We start from the raw sequence: 18,229 nt of genomic DNA on the forward strand, positions 1-18,229 counted from the left end.
ATAAACAATAGCTAGAAGTATTGCTACAAAATAGTTGAACCTAAAAGTTAATGTGTAACTATCTATTGACTTTAATTGACACCTATTTACACAATTGTATACATATCATAATATATGATAGATTCTTGTATATATTTATATAACTACAGTAGGCTTCTGTGGGATACAAATACAATTACAAAATGACCTCAATTTGACAAATTTGCAAGACTAATTACATGGCTTTTATTTCATTCCTATACCTATTAATCAGTAAAATTTACTCCTCATCTGTACTGTATAATAGCAAAAATACAAATATTACAAAGGTTTTAATATATCATCCAATATAAAAAATAAAATAAAAAAGGTAAAATTATGAGAAATGCTTGTTGAATCAATTTGAAAAATCAAGAAAGGGAAATGATGAAACATCTTTCATCAACTCCTCCAAGTCCCAATCTCCAACATTTAAATCTTCATGAAATAAATTCTCCACCTCATGATGAGCTCTATTTTCATCACTACCATTGCATGAGTTGTTAACATTAATGTTGTTGTTTATGTCATCAAAGTGATAACTACTAATATTGTTAGTATCTTTTCCATTGCATAATGCATTTATATTCTCCACTTTTATATTATTTTCAGAAGTAACACTAACACTCTCTAAAGGAGGAACATTATACATCTCCATTTCTTCCACTTCTCCACCATTAATATTTACACTCCCAAAAACTTTCTCCAAATAAAAACTTTTGTTGTCATGATTCTGTGAGAAATATGTTCCTGTTGTAGCATTGTTGAAGAATCCACCTCCAATAGAAGATGACATGTTTATTCCATGCTCTAGGATGGTATTGAGAACTGTGTTTTGCATTGATGGTGATGAAGTGTTGAACATAGGCATAAAATGATCAATATTTTGATCTTGTGTTGAAGAAGTTATGAACCCTCCCATGTTGTTAGGATCTTTGTTAGGGTCGTACGATGATTCACTTGCATTTGGCGACGTGTTGGATGAGATGTTTTTTAGTCTTTTCTTTATTGTTGAATTCCAGAAGTTCTTAATTTCATTGTCCGTTCTTCCTGGTAATCGCGCCGCTATTTGAGACCATCTTTAAAATTGAAAACAAAATCTAATGTTAGCTTAATAACATACTCCCTTTATTTCATATTTTCCATAGTTTAAGATTTTGCATATAGATTATATAAGAAATTATTTCATTCATGCATCACGGGATCAAATTTCATTGGTATAATAATTACTTGGATAGTGTTGTACATTTAATAATTATTAAGATATGTCAAAGATTAACGATTTAAGAGTTTTTATTGAGCATTGTCAATGTTCTTAATGAATCACAAGTGACATATCAAATAACTACAAATTTATATAAAAATTTACAAATATAGTTTATATGATGTAAAATTTAATCCAACGGTTAGTGTTGTGAAATATGTATCCGATAAAAAAGTCTTTGAGAAGTAATCCTCCTCTCTGTCTATATATATATACACCAAAATATCTAACTAACTTAGGAAAATGCTAATAAGTGTTTCAAATACACTTGTTAAACATTTAAAAATAGAAATATTACATTAAAAAATATATTAAAAATTGTGTATTCAACGTTTAAAAGATTAATTTTTTTTAATGTAAAATTTCTAACTTAACAAATGCCTTTAAGATAGTAGTTAGCACGCCCCTTAACTTTATCATTAATTATTTAATGAATTCTCACATTTTAATGCGAAGAGCATAAATACATGGGTATACTTAGAAAATAAGCGTCAATCTTTTTTAGATAAGCTAAAGAAAAATAAGAGTCAATTATATTTTATATTTTTTATAATGCCTATAATTTTGAGACAAAATAGAGATTTGAAACGGAGAGAATACATATATACAGTACAAAATTAAATTGACTTGAGTGCGTATGACTATGTATATGTTTATTAATTAATTTGGTGGAAAAAAATGTATATGGTAATTAATTTCTGTCAAATTTTTATCACTAAAAAAGAATGCATGCTTTGCATGGAAGTTAATTAATTTTTTTTTGAACGATACACGTAGTATAGAGTGTCTTCAACTCGAAGTCCAGATAAAGACGAATCACAATGCCTATATGTTGTTTTCAGTTGTACTTTTGTCTTCTACAAGGAGGGGTCTAAATATACATATTAATAATAATATTATTATTATATTTGATGCATGTTGTGCATGTATTTTTTAACTTTGAATTAGTTGTGTCATGTCCTAGAATAATTGAGGATGACTTCAATTTTGACACCCAAAGACTTAAAACAAATCCTTTTTTTCAGCAAAAAAAAGTTAGGCATATGATGGACCTGTGGACTTTTTCTCATATATAATTCTATGTTTTCTAAATTTACTTAACATAGACATTTTTTTATGGAAAAATAGAATTTACTCCATGAGTGAGTGAGATAATTAAGATAAAAAAAATAAAATATCTCAATTATCAACTATTGACGACAAAATTCACAGCTAGTGGACTTTTTATTATATGTATATATATCCATATAATTTGTTAATTAGGTACATATGTAATATTAATTATGATTTTTTTTAATTAACTAGTATTAAAATCTAGTTACTTTATGTCCACTAAGTGAATCATGGATCCAATAGAAAAATGATGGCATATAATTTCAGATTTTTTTTTTCAAATTAATTACACATATCATCTAAAACACACCTAATTACACCTTCATCTCTGACTAAAGAATATAGAACTTTTATAATGATATTGAATTTTTGGACATTCTAATGTCGACCTGGACCCGTTCCACCTGAACTGCTATTGTTTTGTAAATTTTAATAAAATATTAAATTTACTTTTTATTCTTTATTAAAAATAATAAAGGTCCACCTTTAGATATTTTTTTAGTGTATATATTAGACACACCCTTGAATTTTATCTATTTTAAACATTAATCATCCATCTATAATAACTCTTTCAATGTTTAGAGATGTCACATGTATATGCTTAGTACATAGATATACATGAAATAATACATATAGTGGTGTTACTTTCATATAAAAGTTTAAAAAGTTAAAATATTATGGGACATACATGTTAATTAATTATTAGTACTTGAAAATGTTAATAATAATGCATTTTCTATAATAAAATATAAACAAAAAGTACATATATATTTTTTTGTTAATGGAGGAACATAAATGAGGTAGAAAAGTTAAGTGGACCTGTTTCCAAGAAGTGAATGGAAATGGATGATGAGTTCTTCTTCTTGTGGTGAGAATGCACCACGTTTAAGATCAGGCCTCAAGTAATTGATCCATCTAAGCCTACAACTTTTTCCACACCTTTGTAACCCAGCATTTCTAGCCACATCACTCCAACAACCTTGTCCACTGTTTAACATGTAGTTCATCAGCTTCTCATCTTCCTCTGGTGACCACAAACCTTTTCTAAGCTTGTTGGTGTTGTTTTTTCCGGTTGATGCTTCTGGCTTTCTCATTTTACTATTTACACCCCCACCCTTTGATAGATAGGAAAAAATATATATATTTCCCTATAGCTCCTTTGATGTAGATATATAAGAGAAGGTTTTATAGAAAGAAATATATTTATTTATAATAAGAAAGAAGCTTCATAGGGTGGGAATGATGATGATAATGATGATGGTGATGGTTGTGGGGTTTGCTTACAAATTAGGGAAGAGGTATATGAGAGAAAGAGAAAGAGGGGTTGGTTGATGAGTCTAGTAGAAAAACGGTTTGGAGAGAGACATGAAGAGTTGAGAAAGATGTGTGTCTTCTTGTCTTTGACTCCATGGCCTTGTCTTTTCTTTTTTATTTTCTAATTTTTCTTCACTCACAAGGTAATCAATACATGAATCACAGGGTGCCAGATAAAAATAAATATATATTTGTACATATATATTATATATGTATATATATACTATTCTACTTTGTTTTATAATGAAGCCAAGTTATTTGCTTCCACTTCACATAATGATCTCTCCTCTCTACCTCCACACGTGTAATTGAAGATATATATTGAATATGTATAAGATAATAATAAAGAATAAAGTTACGACGGCACATACTTAATGATGGTAATATGCGTGTGTGTTAGTTATTATTTTGTTAATTTTTGTGCATAAGATCCACTTGCTTAAGTTTCATTGCATAAAGAAGTAAAATAGACTCAAAATATATATGTATGAACACATATACTATATTTGCCTCTAATTTTGATCATATGTAGAAAGGTGACAAAAGAAGAGATTTGGAGGTTTCCTAGTCTCTCTCCCTATATCTACACATGCCATAGTATTCTTAAATAAGCACATTTCTTAAGATACACTACCATAATCGGATATCCTTAGTATAGTTGACTTTTGGTCAATTTTGTACATAGATATGTTACTTTCACTAACCAAAAAGAAATAAAGGTTTATTAATTATGCATTTATAAAACAAAAAAATGTTCCTACATCTTAGTGTATATGAAGGTCAGGCCCATGGGTAGGGTATCTGCTTTTGGTCATAGGGGTTAAAGTGTAAAATACATGCAATTCCGACCATCACAAGTGAGAGGGAAATCTAATACATGGTCTTGATAAAAATAAATAGAAGTCTCTTTAATATTAATAGTAATATCTTATTATAGTTTTATATAAATTTTACCTTTCTTATTTATTTTTACAATTGTAATGCCTTTTAATTATTTGTTGTACTTAAATTTTTTATTTATTTCTTTAAGTCTAAATATACATGAAAAGAAAATAATTTTCCAAAGAAAGGTTGAAGAAAGTGATTTAATTGAGATTAAATCATTTATTTATTTCTTTAATTATTTCTTTAGTAAATTGAGATTGAAGAAAGTGATTTACTTTAACCTTCTATGGCTTTGTCATGCATATTATTATTTTCCAAAGAAAGGTGAATCATGCTAGAAAAAGAAGAAAGATATGGTGCAACAGATTTTGACTTTTTAGACAATCTTTTAAAAGCAAGGAAAACATGCATATATGTATGAATAATTCACAATTGCAATTTTCATAATATAATCAACATTACACAACCTGGAAAACAAGTTGAATTTAACTCAAAATCTACTTTGTTTATGAATTTTAACTTATAAGGTTAATTAATACATTCTGCTGACGTACTTATGATTATATCTTGTAGTGAGCATAAAATTATTTTCTTTATTTTAAAATCAACTCATAGAAAACATGTTGCATAGAGAGGACTTTTATGTATGGTAGTTAAAGTGGTGAATGTAAGCTTAAACACTTCTCTGAAGTGCATTATAGAAAATTGAAAGAGCCATAAAAGACCCTCCACTTCTGTCTAACATGTTTAAGCACTAATAAGTTGGTTAATGTAACAAAAAAACTGACAATAACTTTAATGAGGAATAAAGTAAATTAACTAACTTCTGCACTAGTAAAAGGGGGATTCAATTTGAGTATGGATAATGGATGTCCTTTCTATATAGTCACTATTAGTTCTTTATTATTTGAGTCTTCTTTCTCATTATAGCTTCCTTACATTCTACAGACTCAGAAAAGCTAGATGGATTGTCAAAAAGTTACAAGATAGTACAAGGAAAAGTTAAAAGAAGCCATCAATTTCATAAATTGGCATCCCTCAAGAGGGACCAAGTGGGCTAGAGGGAAAGGATGGATATGATACATTATGTCCTAATTAAAATCATGTCTCTGTACTATACGTGATTGGTCCGAGTTGTAAAAGACTCAAGACACTTTAAATAGATAGATAGAGTTTGATTTCTGACTTTTCTGTATGGACAAAATTTGACTGGGAGGAGAAAATCCACATATTTTTTACAGAGATTAGTCGCCATTAAACGGCGAAGTGTATTGAAATGATTTGTTTGTGAAATAATAGCGATTTGTGACAAATATTTACTTGGGTGTAGGTAGAAAAAAAAGTTCAAAAGGGAAGAAAAAGAAGTACCATTTGGCCACCTAAGAGATCCAATTCATGTCGTTAACAACACATCATATTGCTTTGACTTCAAATAATATAATGATTAATCACAAATTTAGTAAATACTTTAGTCTCTAGAGAATATGTGTAAGGATTCGTGTCCACAAATCCTAAACCTTCATATAAATACACATCATAAGAATTGACTAATGCTTGAAGTTGCTTCAAAATGCATCTTTAATCAATAAAATAATAAAAGGTAGAAAAGTATATTAATGTAGAGCCATGGAAACAAGAAAGAACAAACATTCACATATACGTACATCTTTGGATAATACTAGCTAGCTAGATAAAATTAGTCATAAAACATCCAAATTACAAAGACTTCAACTTTTCTATGCTTTCTCTGTACTGCATGTTCTATTGCCAAAGTTAAGCTCTATTCTTATTCATGTTGATTACCTCATAAGTAAGCAAGCATGACTTTAGTTAGATAAGAGGGGTCCTACCAACAACAACTTTCCAAAATAAACTTATCAATAAATTAAGAAAGTGCAACCACCATATTAACGAACTATGTAAAGTAAGTGGCCATATGATTCAGTGAACGTTTTAGAAAAGAGCAACTAAATTGACATAGAAAATTGTGATAGCTAGGCAAGTATAATAATAAATTAATTCACAAATCAGTAGTATGAGTGTTTTACACTTATATGAAATACATTACACTTCCACGTAAATTTTAGGGAGAGGCCTTAATCCTCTGCTGTACCACTCTCCTCTATGGCTTTCAACTCTTTAATTATTACAGTTCAAAAATAAAAAATTGAGAATATAAAAAATTGTTTCAAATTTTCTCTTCTTTCTAAAAGCTTTAGTTATTATGTTCATATCATAAACACCCAAATTTGATGTTGTCTCTAATAATTTTGTATATATAAATTATCTATTTTTTTGTACTTATTCAAAGTGAAAATCAAACAGTAAAGTACTCTACAGTATCAAATATCAAGTCATTCATATTACAATTAGGCCTAAACTTTGTACAGAAAGTAGTTGCAATTAGTTTAGAAGCAGTGACACCATAAATTTGTCCATAACATAAAAAGAAAGATAATAGTATTTGATTAAGAATGAAACTAAGCAATGCAATGAATCATACATATATATCATCATCACCTTCAAGTTCAAGTAATGATGTCTTCCAATTATTATCAAACATAAGCCTCTCAAACCTCTGCTCCCACTGATCCACCTTTTGTTTATGAGTCTTTTGTTGAAGTTTAGTTGTTGTCAGAGTAGATTGCTCACTGCTACCCTCATCACTCGCAGGTTGTCTCTTTAATATATGCTTTGTTACATTTCCTAAATATATAGTTTTATTTTATTTTATAGAACAACAGAGTGCATAACAAACCAAATTGCTCATTTGACAAACCAAATTGCTCATTTGACAAACCAAATTTCCTAAATATGTTTAAAGAAGTGTAATTTTGAATACAGAGTTATTATGTTAGTTTCTTAGATTTAAATTTGACATTTTTTTTAAAAACTCATTTGATGTTCATTAGTTCACCAATTGAATTACTTGTAAGGACATAATGAAAGTTCTCTAATTTGTTAATCGGAAAAGAAATAAATAATCTCATAAAGAAAATGAATATGAATCCTTTTGAAGTTATCTATATCAACTATTACTTTAGAATTCATTTGAAATATAACTTACCGAAGAGATACACCTTCAACACATTTAATACTTAAATGAAGAGTTTAAAGTTCTGCCTAAACTACATGACATGACCAAATATTTGAATAAAACATTAGATTCCCTCAATAAATTGACCATCTAAGTTTTTAATAAGACATCTACGTTAATTTTAATACTACGAGTGAGGGTCTAACCGAAGATACATTAGTAAGAGATGACAAAAAATCCCGTGTAAATAATTTGATGGTTGAAGTTTTAATCTCAATAATTTCAATTGCACAAATTAAGTCCTTGTATTTAAAAAAAAAAGTGAAATTAAGTCCTTGTAATAACATTTATATTTCTAATAAACTTGCAACCTCCTGTATTTATTTTTTTAATCAAAAGATTTAAATAAATAAAAACACGTCTCATAACTTTTTATAGAAGTCTTATTCCTTTGTTTAACATGTCTACTCTTGTCTATAAAGTACTATGTGGGTTAGAGGTTATTGGTCTCTGATTGTGATCCACGTTTGTTATTTGTTATGGCAAATACACTTGTGAGTACACGCGTGGAAGAAGACTTCTAGATCCAACTTCGAAAATTATAAATATAATGCCACCCAACTATGGCGCTTATAATAAAATTAACGTGTCTATCAAAAATGTCTTTTTATATTTTTATTAATGCCACGTTAATCACATAGTATATAGATTATCATTTTTTTCTTTTAATTTTATATGTATTACTGTAACTAAAATCATCTTTTACTTTTTATAATTTATTTATTATAATTTTAAATAAATAATTTATATAATTTTAAATGATTTTAATAAATAATAATTTCAAGAAAATAATTTAAAATAATTTGTTTATTATAATTTAAAATAAATAAACTAGTTAAATAAAAAATATATCATTAATAAATAATTTTTTATTATACTTTAAATTTTAAAATAAATAATTTTTTAAAGTAGATAATTTATTTATTTATTTTAATTTTAAATAAATAACATAGATGAATAAATAAAAAATAAATCAGATTGATAAATTTTAAATTACTATTTTTAAAATACTTTAAACACTGATAAAATTTATTTTTAATTAAGAATTTCATTTTACCTTTTTAAATTAATTAAACCACTAGTTTTATCTAACATTTTGACTAGCTTAACAGCTATAAACTATATGCTATAGATGCATCTTATGTATATTTTTTGTATTGAGTGTATTATAATTGTACTAATTTATGTCGTATATAATTTTAATAATAAATTATAATTAATATCTTATAATTATTATGAGTTTTATCTAGAAGATATAAAAATAAAAATAAAAATATAAAATAAATAGGTATCATTTGTTATGTGTTTTTGTTATATTTATTAAAGATGAATATTTGTTTTGTATTTTTTTTATGTATCAATCATAAATATCATTTTGTGTTTTTTTAAAAAATTGATCAATGACAAATATATGTTTTTTTTATGTATTAAAGACAAATAGTTGTCTCGCATTTTTTTTTTATATTTATTGATAAAAAATATTTGTCCTGAATTTTTTTGTATAAACAAATATTTATTATTTATCAATGATAAATATTTATTCTGTGTGGTTTTTATTATATTTATCAGTGACAAATATTTGTGTCATATTTTATTATATTTTATTGGTGATAAATATTTGTTTTGTATTTTTTATATTTATTACTAAGAAATATTTGTCCCGTGAAGTTTTCATGTATCAATGACAAATATTTTTGTTGATGTTTTTTTTTTATATATTTATTATTGAAAAATATGAGTCATATATTTTTTATGCATATAAAAACATATATTTGTTGTGTTTTCTTAATATTTACCTCGTGTATTTTATATTTATCGGTGTTAACTATTTATCTCGTATTTTTTTTATATTTATCAGTGACAAATATATATTTCATATATTTAATGTATCAATGACATATATTTATCATGTGTTATTTTATATTTATAAATTATAAATATGTATATCAAGTTTATCTATATTTAACTGTGATCAATATTTATCTCATGTTTTGTTTTATATTTATCATTGATAAATATGTCTCTCTTATTTTTGTATGTATCAATGACAAATATTTGTATTATTTTTTATATTAATATGTAAAAAATTATAGTTAGTATATTATAATTGTTCTCTGTGTGTTTAACAAATATTTATTATGTATTTTATAATATTTTTTGGTGACAAATATTTGTGTAATGTATTTTTATACTTTTATCGATAATAAATATTTGTCTTGTATTTTTTATATATTTATCAATGATAAATACTTGTCTCATGTTGTTTTTATATATCAACGACATATTTTTTTATGTGTTTTTTAATATTTATAAGTGGCAAATATGTGTTCCGTATTTTTTATTTATTAATGATAAATATTTTTCCTGTGTTTTTTATATATTTATGAGTGATAAATATTCATGTTATAATATTTTAAATTTATTAATGACAAATATGTATCCTGTATTTTTTATGTATCAATAACATATATTTATTTGTTTTTTATTTATTTATATTTACCGATGATAAATATTTATCCAATTTTTAAAAAATTTATCAATGAAAAGTATGTGACTCATATTTTTTATGTATCAATGATAAATATCTATCTCTATTCTTTATAAATGATAATATTTATTGTATAATTTTTATATTTATCAATAACAAATATTTATCTCTAATTTAGTAATACATTAGATAATAAAAAATACATTGATTAATAGTTAATATATTAGATAAAGAAGTATTTCAAACTTAAATATCCCTAATTTTAATTGTATATATAGAATAAGTGTAATTGGACAATATATATTAGATGTACAAAGACACTTGTTATCTTTTCTTAAATATTTTTAATTTTTATTTATTCATTTATTTTATCACAAAATTTGAAGCAAAAGATGAAGTAAGTAGCAGTGTTTATGTCGTAATCGTAAACGGATGAGAGTGAGACACGAAAGATGCTGAGGGTGGCCGTGCGATGGAATTGGAAGCCACTATCTTCCCTCCCTCTAACTCGTTTCACACGCCAAAACCTCCACACTCTAAACCCTAATCTTCTATTCCCCACCTCCAAGCTCTTCTGTTCCGCTTCTCTGCAAACTTCACCTTCTATCAATGGCCAATTGGACCCATACCTCCGCTGTTCCATGCCTCACAACCCACTCCGAGTTGCCGTCCTTATCAGCGGAGGCGTCGACAGCAGCGTTGCTCTCCGACTACTCCACGCTGCCGGCCATTCTTGCACCGCTTTCTACCTCAAAATATGGTTCCAAGTATGTTTTCCTTCTTTTGCATCCATTAACCGTTTTCTGTTTTCATATTATTGCAATGAAATTGGTTTCCTTGATTTTCTGTAGGAAGACTTTGAGAACTTCTGGTCTGAATGTCCTTGGGAAGATGATTTAAAGTATGCAAAAGACGTTTGCAATCAGGTAGTATTTATTTTTCACATCCTTGTTTTATGCGATGTTATCACATTACTGGTGTAAATTTTAAACGGTGTTTGTATTTATTTCTTTATTTTCAGGTTGAAGTACCGTTAGAAGTTGTTCATTTGACTGATGAATACTGGAAAAACGTGGTATGCAAGACCCCCTTCAGCTACTATTTATCCCTATAAACTCAACTAATAGCATTTTACTAGACTTTTAAGTTTTTGACATAACTAGACTTTTAAGTTAACGAATACGTTCTACTTGCAATATCAGTGTATTGCATCAGCCTGTGAAACATCGACACCGATAGTAATTTTTATAAGTGTCGTGTTAGTCTCCAATTCTGTCGCCATTAATTTAAAGTGTCGGTATTATATAGGCATCAGCCACTGTGGCTCTGCCTCATATTTAACTTATTGAACTGTTTATCAGGTTTCTTACATCATTGAAGAGTATCAGTGTGGTCGAACTCCAAATCCGGATGTTCTTTGCAATACTAGAATAAAGTTTGGTATGATGCATTCAATCCAATCTAACTGCTTTGTAACTATTTAGTTTTTTTTTCCTATTTTATTAATCAAATGTTTTTAATGTTAGGTGCATTTTTGGATGCAATTAGTGATATGGGTTTTGACTATGTTGCCTCTGGGCATTATGCAAATGTTATCCACCCATCTGCGGATCAGATGGATGGGCCTTCCACTCTAGAACTATCACAAGACATGGTATGGATATGAGAATTACTTTTGTGGTTACAAGAACTTATATGCATTTTTGTTGTAGGTTATACTTTTGTGGTTACATGATTGCCTGTTTATTAGTCACAAAAACAATGTTGGATGCTCTTATATATTAGTTTCTAATGTGGTTTGAAATTTTAGGTAAAGGATCAAACTTACTTCCTTTCACACTTATCACAGTCCCAGCTGAAGCAACTTCTTTTTCCACTTGGTTGTATTCCCAAGGTTTGTTGTGACTAGTTCTGTTTTCAATGCTGAGATTTCATTTAACCTTGTCGGTGGTTTAGTCATTTTATGATGCTAGCAAGAGAATTCAAACAGTGTGAATTGAGAATACTTAGTTCCTATAGTTGTTATTTGGGATTGAATTTTGTTGTTGCCTTGTGACTGGCATTGTTTTCTTTATTTAAAACATCACTTGCTGTCCAATTTTTTGTGAGGTCTGGAATAAGTACTTGGGCAATATATTTTCTGAATACATTTTTAAACAAGCTGAGCGTCCTTAATTTTAGCTTGAGGTTGAAATCTGGAAATTATTTTGAAGTAACCAAGCATAAAGGCCAACAAGATGTTCTGTGTGAGGTTCTTATTAAGGTTTTATTATAGCATAGCCCTACATGATGTTATGGAGAAACTTTCACTCTAACTTCGTCTCCTGCCACATCATCTGCAGGATGAAGTCCGCAGGCTTGCCACAAAATTTGATCTACCAAATAAAGACAGAAAGGATTCCCAGGGAATATGCTTTTTGGGCAAGGTATTAGTGGTGAACACATCTTTTATTTCCCATCGATTTTAATGTTTGACAAATATACGGTTCATCATAAATACTCTTGATTTTCCAAACAGTTTTAAAAGAGGCTGATAAAGATAAAATGACACTTATGGCAATATCCACTATAAAATATTATTACTATTCTATAATTTTCTAAACTTCAATGCCATCATTTTATTCGAAGTTATATAAATATTTTGATTTTTGAATTAAATCTTGAAGATGATTTTATTTTGTAATTTTATCTTTGTGTCATAATAGATAAAATTCAGTGAATTTGTTGCAAGACATATTGGGGAGAAAGAAGGTATCATACTGGAAGCCGAGACAGGAGATTTCCTTGGCAAACATCGGGGCTTCTGGTTTTATACTATTGGTCAACGCCAGGGTCTACGCCTACCTGGAGGTCCATGGTTTGTACCCTCTCGATTTCTTTCTGGCATTCATTGTATTTATCTGATGAATTTCCTATCACATGGCATACACTCCGTTTTATGTTGAAGATAGATAGATCCACATTTGACTGATAGATCTGTTACTGTTACTTAATAGGTTAGATAGAGGAAATAAATAAGCCTTGTCGCTGATAAATCGGAAGGAGAGGTTGGAGAGTAGGCATCTTGTTAATTGAGTGATTTAGGGTCTTTTGACATTGGGACATGGGCAGACCCTCAATGAGTTGCCATTATTATGTAGTCAAGGAAATTCTTCCCCATTTTTTCTATAATGATACCTGTTGGTTTCTATCATGTAGGTGCATATATAAATTTGAATCTATGTTACTTGTCTATAATGTAATTCTTAACTTTGTTCATTCATTTGTGAAAAAAATGCCCCTTTTGCCATCTTAATGCAGGTATGTTGTTGAGAAGGATGTTAAAAACAATGTAGTTTTTGTGTCCAGAAACTACTTTTCCATTGACAAAAGAAGGCGTGTATTCCGTGTTGGCTCTTTAAAATGGCTTAGTGGGTTGCCCCCTAGCCAGACAAGTCAGCTTCGCTGCAAGGTGGATGGATATCTTGAATATCAACTTCTCTTCCCCATTATTAAAAATGTTTTCCATATTTACAGTACTTGAAGTTTTAGTATCTTAACCTTTTCAGGTGAGACATGGTCCTGGGTTCTATGATTGTAGCTTACAAATGGAGCTTGAAGGAGAAAACCCAATTGACTCTGCTGTTGTCCGTATATCTGAAGATGATCAAGGCCTAGCAGCTGGGCAGTTTACAGCCTTCTATGAGGGAAGAACATGCATTGGTTCTGGTGTGATTTTGGAGTCCTGGGACGATCAAGGTTTTCCAGTATGCACAAAAGCTTTAGAAATTGCAAGAATGGAAGATAAATCAAAGATCGGGAATCCAGTTAAGATAAAAGTCAAACCAGATAACCCTCAGGAAGTGTGTGATTCCACAGAATTGGCAACCAAAGCATCATAAGGGAGTAAGAAATTCTAGAGTTGCTGCCACAGAACCAAACATGTCGGCTTGTCAGATGAATGCAGTTTCCATATTCCCTTTGATCAGCTTCAAAAAATTGGCAGACACGGGCTTACATATACATGTAATTGTCCACATATGTAAAAAGACGTTTGGTACTCGTCTCTGTCAGGCGCTGGGAAGATTTCTTTAGAGAATAAGTATTTTTCTGTTGGAGGGATGCTACTTAAATGGCAAATGCAAGGTAGATAGGAAAGTAAGATCCTCCATTATTCGGTGTTTTAAATTAAATATGTAACAGGCATATTGGTTTGAAGGGCAAATGGATCCTCTATACCAAGTGAAAGTGAGAAAATAAACAGAACAGAAAGAGAATAAGTCAGAGAAGTAGAATTTATGAGAGTGTAGAAGGAAGGGAGATGTAAGGAGATGGATGGAGAGAATCTAACTCCGAAAGAAGTTACTTTATTGGCAACATACCTCATGTGTTTCTCTACCCATGAGTTATTGGGATGAATAATTTCTTGATTTGGATTCAATCAACGCAAAAAGAAAATAATAATAATAATAACATGGCATGTACAAAGTAAACTTGCATAGCATCATTTGAAGGGTGTTTCTTCTCCCTTTTTCCTATGTGCTCAAATATGTGTTTGGATCGACCAATTTGGAAATACATTTTTGGATTGACTAATTCAAACAAAAATATGAAACTTTTAGAAAGACTTGAGGAGAGAAAAGAAATTCACTCATTTGAAAGCCTTGGCTTCGATCCATCAATTTCATGTTTATTTCATGATCAAATTATGAATAATCTACCATCACATTGTGTCAGCAATTAAAAACTTCTCTTAATATGGTGGTTTGATTTCTATTAGAGTGATTAGAGATACGGGGAATGCATTAGTTTTCTCCAAATACACCTCATTGTGCCTCAAGACTATTGAATTTAATGCATAGATACCATAAATAATTCATTAATAAATTCAGATAAACTAGGGTATTGTAATAGGATTTGAGCAACACTCTGTCCCTATAAAGTTGACTTATAAGATTTGATTTATTTTTCTCAATAGATAAAAGAAAAGAGAGGGGAGGGCAGTCATCCAAGGAGAGAATAAGAAAATGAAGAATAATATATAGAAATGATAGAAAAAGGGAGAGAAAAATGTCAAAATGGTCCTATCAAGTTGGACCACCTAATATGGGCTGATTCGGTGTCATTATTAGGTTAGATTGTCACTTGCAAGTTGTGTTGGTTTCACTTTTATATCTAACTTGTCAATTAAATTCTTTTTGAAGTATTTAGATTTAGATAATCAATAAATTAACTTTTTTTTGTTGTTGTTGGAAATTGATATTTCCATGCATAACAACAAAATCAATATCTGGAATCAAATAAGAAAAAATGTTGTAAAAAAACGTCAAATACCTATAAAAGAATTGTGTAACACTCCAGGGCTCAATTGGTAGTGGGACTGTGTGGAGGTGGTACTTATCCAGTTATGTTGATGATTTACTTGTAACGAGAAGAAAATCTATGAGTTTAAGAAGAATATGATGTCAGGGTTTGAAATGACAGACTTAGACTCGCTATCATATTTTTTGGATATGGAGTTTCTGAAAAGGTTTAATATGGTTGAGTGTAAACCAGTAACAACTCCAGTAGATACTGGAGGCATATGGTGTTAGGCTGATAAGTAGGTTCATGGACAAGCCAAGAGCTTCTGATCTAGTTGCAACAAAAAGAATACTTAGATACATCAAAGGAACACAAGATTTTGGAATACTATTTCATGGAAATTCTGATAATACAAATGTATAAGTTTATAGATATTTAGATTCGGACTAGAGTGGAGACAAAGATGACATGAAAAGCACAGTGGATATGTGTTCATGTGTGAAAAAGTACCAATATCTGGGTGTTCTAAGAAGGAAAGTGTGGTTGCATTGTCCTCATCTGAAACTGAGTATGTGGCTGCAACCTTGGTAGCTTGTCAAGCAACATGGTTGAAAATGTTACTTGATGAAATTGGTTTAAATGGAGCAAATAGAATAAAGCTGTTAGTAGACAACATATCTACGATAGATTTGGCGAAAAAATCCTGTAGCACATGGAAGAAGCAAGCACATTGAAACCAAGTTTCATTTTTTGCGTGATCAAGTTAACAAAGAAAAGTTGCAGTTGATGCATTGCAAAATAGAAGTTCAAGTGGCAGATGTGCTACCTAAACCACTGAATAAGCGCAAATTTGAAGAACTTAGAAGAATGTTTGGAATGATGTCACTAACAAATATGAATTAAGGAGGCGTGTTGAGAAATATGATGTAATTCAAAATTAGTTAGTTAGAGCTGACTCGACAGTTAGTTAGAACAAAGTTTAGTTTGTTAAAAGCTATAAAAGGCAATGTATATGTAAGCAAATTAAGCAAGTGGAATAAAAAAAGTTTTTATTCTCATCATTCTGATCTTGTATCGTGTGAATTTAGATTTTAATTTTCTTTATAATTTGTTCCAACAATGTTACCACGTGATCAAACTTTGTGATTGTATTCTTGTTATATTACTTGTTAATAATCTAAAGGTAGAGAAAAAAAAATTGAAAGTTGGTAATAATCATAAACAAATGAGATTTGCAATTCAAAAATTGTTTGTTAACATTACTCATATTTTTATTGAAACAAACTCACACAAACCTGTTAACAATGAAATGTAGTAAAATTTAACTCTAAAGTGAATAATTTGACTTATGTAATAATTAATATTACTTGTTTTTATTTTTTAAAGTGACTTAGCTTAGAGGAGCATGATCCTATGGAGTGTGGAAAAGCCAAACTAGAATCAGAATGCAAGAGATAAAACCCGCCAAATGCTCAACCCTCACAATTTGAGATATTTTTTTACTTCACTTTCATTTCATCACCAATGGCTTATCTTTCTCAGTTACATCATTTTCCCACCCCCATCTCTTACTTTACCGTCGCTAAAACCCCAAACCCCATTTTCTCATCTCACAACACTCTTCCTTTTTCCACTTCAATTCTCTCCGCGCTTTCTCACACAAAATCCATTTCACTCGCTCGCCGGAGCATCTCCCGCTCCGTCCCACAATTTAGCACCGGTGAATTATCAGGCACTGTCGATGACGATGAACTACCAGACGAATTGGACCACCACGTCAATTATTCCGACGATGATGACGAAATTGATGTCGTCACGCTCGAGCAAGAAGCAAAGGATGTTGTCCTGGAGTATTCAAACTCTCTATCTCGCGTTTTGAGTATCGGTGAGTTTTTTTGAGTTTTCCCTTATATTTGCATTCTTCAATAATCATTTTTTGGTGTTTGATGATTTTAGATGATGAGAAAAGTGATGTCAAGGAAACAGCTAAAACCTCCAAGAGGAGTAAACAGAAGAAAAAAATTGTTAGTATACTGTTCAACTCTATTCAATATGAAAATAATTCGTGATATACTCTGATAAATTGCATGTGCTAAGTGGCAAAACATGATAGTATAATTGATAATTTGATATCATATCTTCACCAAAAAGTTGAGGCAACCAATTTTGGTTTGTAACTAGTTAGAACTTGAATTCTATATATAATTTTTTCAAAGAGATTGAAATAAATTAGGGTCATTTGCTGAACTGTCGTCTATTTTGAATGGCAGATCCCTGACAATCTTCTCCCAAGGATTGCTATTGTTGGAAGGCCGAACGTTGGAAAGTCAGCATTATTTAATCGTCTCGTTGGGGTATTGAATGTTGCTTCTAGCTTTATTTTTTCTCATTGATTCTTTCCTGTTTTGATTCATGCCATAGAGGTTCGACGAAGTTTTACGTTGGCTGTCGACTACCTAACACAACCCTCTCCTTTTATCCGGGCTTGGGACTGGCTATGAATAACAATGCTAACATAGGCAGAGGAAGACCTAGGAAAACTACAAGAGAAACTATTAGGAAAGATTTAGAGATTAATGAGCTGGAAATAGATATGATTGAAAGAGTTATGGCGTCATTTGACCCTTGTAGCCGCACTACTTAGTGAGATAAGGCTTGTTGTTGTTGTTGATTCTTTCCTGTTTTGGAGTAATAAACATTTGGAAATTTTGACATGGTGAAATTGATTCCTTATGAAAGTTGTTTAGTTTTTGCTTGAATTGTAGGG

General features: G+C 29.8%; 3 protein-coding genes across 3 annotated transcripts in view; 2 read left to right on the forward strand and 1 right to left on the reverse strand.

The window, feature by feature from the left end:
• Positions 1-103: 103 nt before the first annotated feature.
• Positions 104-3,642, reverse strand: LOC101490969 (transcription factor MYB83). The gene is made up of 2 exons (XM_004507035.4): positions 3,215-3,642; positions 104-1,097 (listed from the first exon to the last, which is right to left on the reverse strand). The coding sequence occupies exons 1-2, from the start codon at positions 3,487-3,489 to the stop codon at positions 377-379; spliced, it is 996 nt and encodes a 331-aa protein (XP_004507092.1). The 5' UTR covers positions 3,490-3,642; the 3' UTR covers positions 104-376.
• Positions 3,643-10,569: 6,927 nt separating this feature from the next.
• Positions 10,570-14,665, forward strand: LOC101491281 (uncharacterized). The gene is made up of 10 exons (XM_004507036.4): positions 10,570-10,946; positions 11,031-11,105; positions 11,201-11,254; positions 11,541-11,619; positions 11,706-11,833; positions 11,990-12,073; positions 12,522-12,605; positions 12,885-13,036; positions 13,480-13,630; positions 13,728-14,665. Exons 1-10 carry the CDS (start codon positions 10,632-10,634, stop codon positions 14,058-14,060), a joined length of 1,455 nt encoding a protein of 484 aa, XP_004507093.1. The 5' UTR covers positions 10,570-10,631; the 3' UTR covers positions 14,061-14,665.
• Positions 14,666-16,878: 2,213 nt separating this feature from the next.
• The window catches only part of LOC101491603 (uncharacterized), a 10,572-nt gene continuing 9,221 nt past the window's right edge, over positions 16,879-18,229 (forward strand). Inside the window, exons 1-3 of the mRNA XM_004507037.4 lie at positions 16,879-17,347; positions 17,419-17,486; positions 17,733-17,816. Coding sequence (XP_004507094.1) covers positions 16,987-17,347; positions 17,419-17,486; positions 17,733-17,816 — 513 coding nt within the window. The 5' untranslated portion in view covers positions 16,879-16,986. The remainder of the gene's footprint in view (positions 17,348-17,418; positions 17,487-17,732; positions 17,817-18,229) is intronic.

The sequence above is a fragment of the Cicer arietinum genome, chromosome 6, assembly GCF_000331145.2.
Source record: "Cicer arietinum cultivar CDC Frontier isolate Library 1 chromosome 6, Cicar.CDCFrontier_v2.0, whole genome shotgun sequence".
NCBI classification, from domain to species: Eukaryota; Viridiplantae; Streptophyta; class Magnoliopsida; order Fabales; family Fabaceae; genus Cicer; species Cicer arietinum.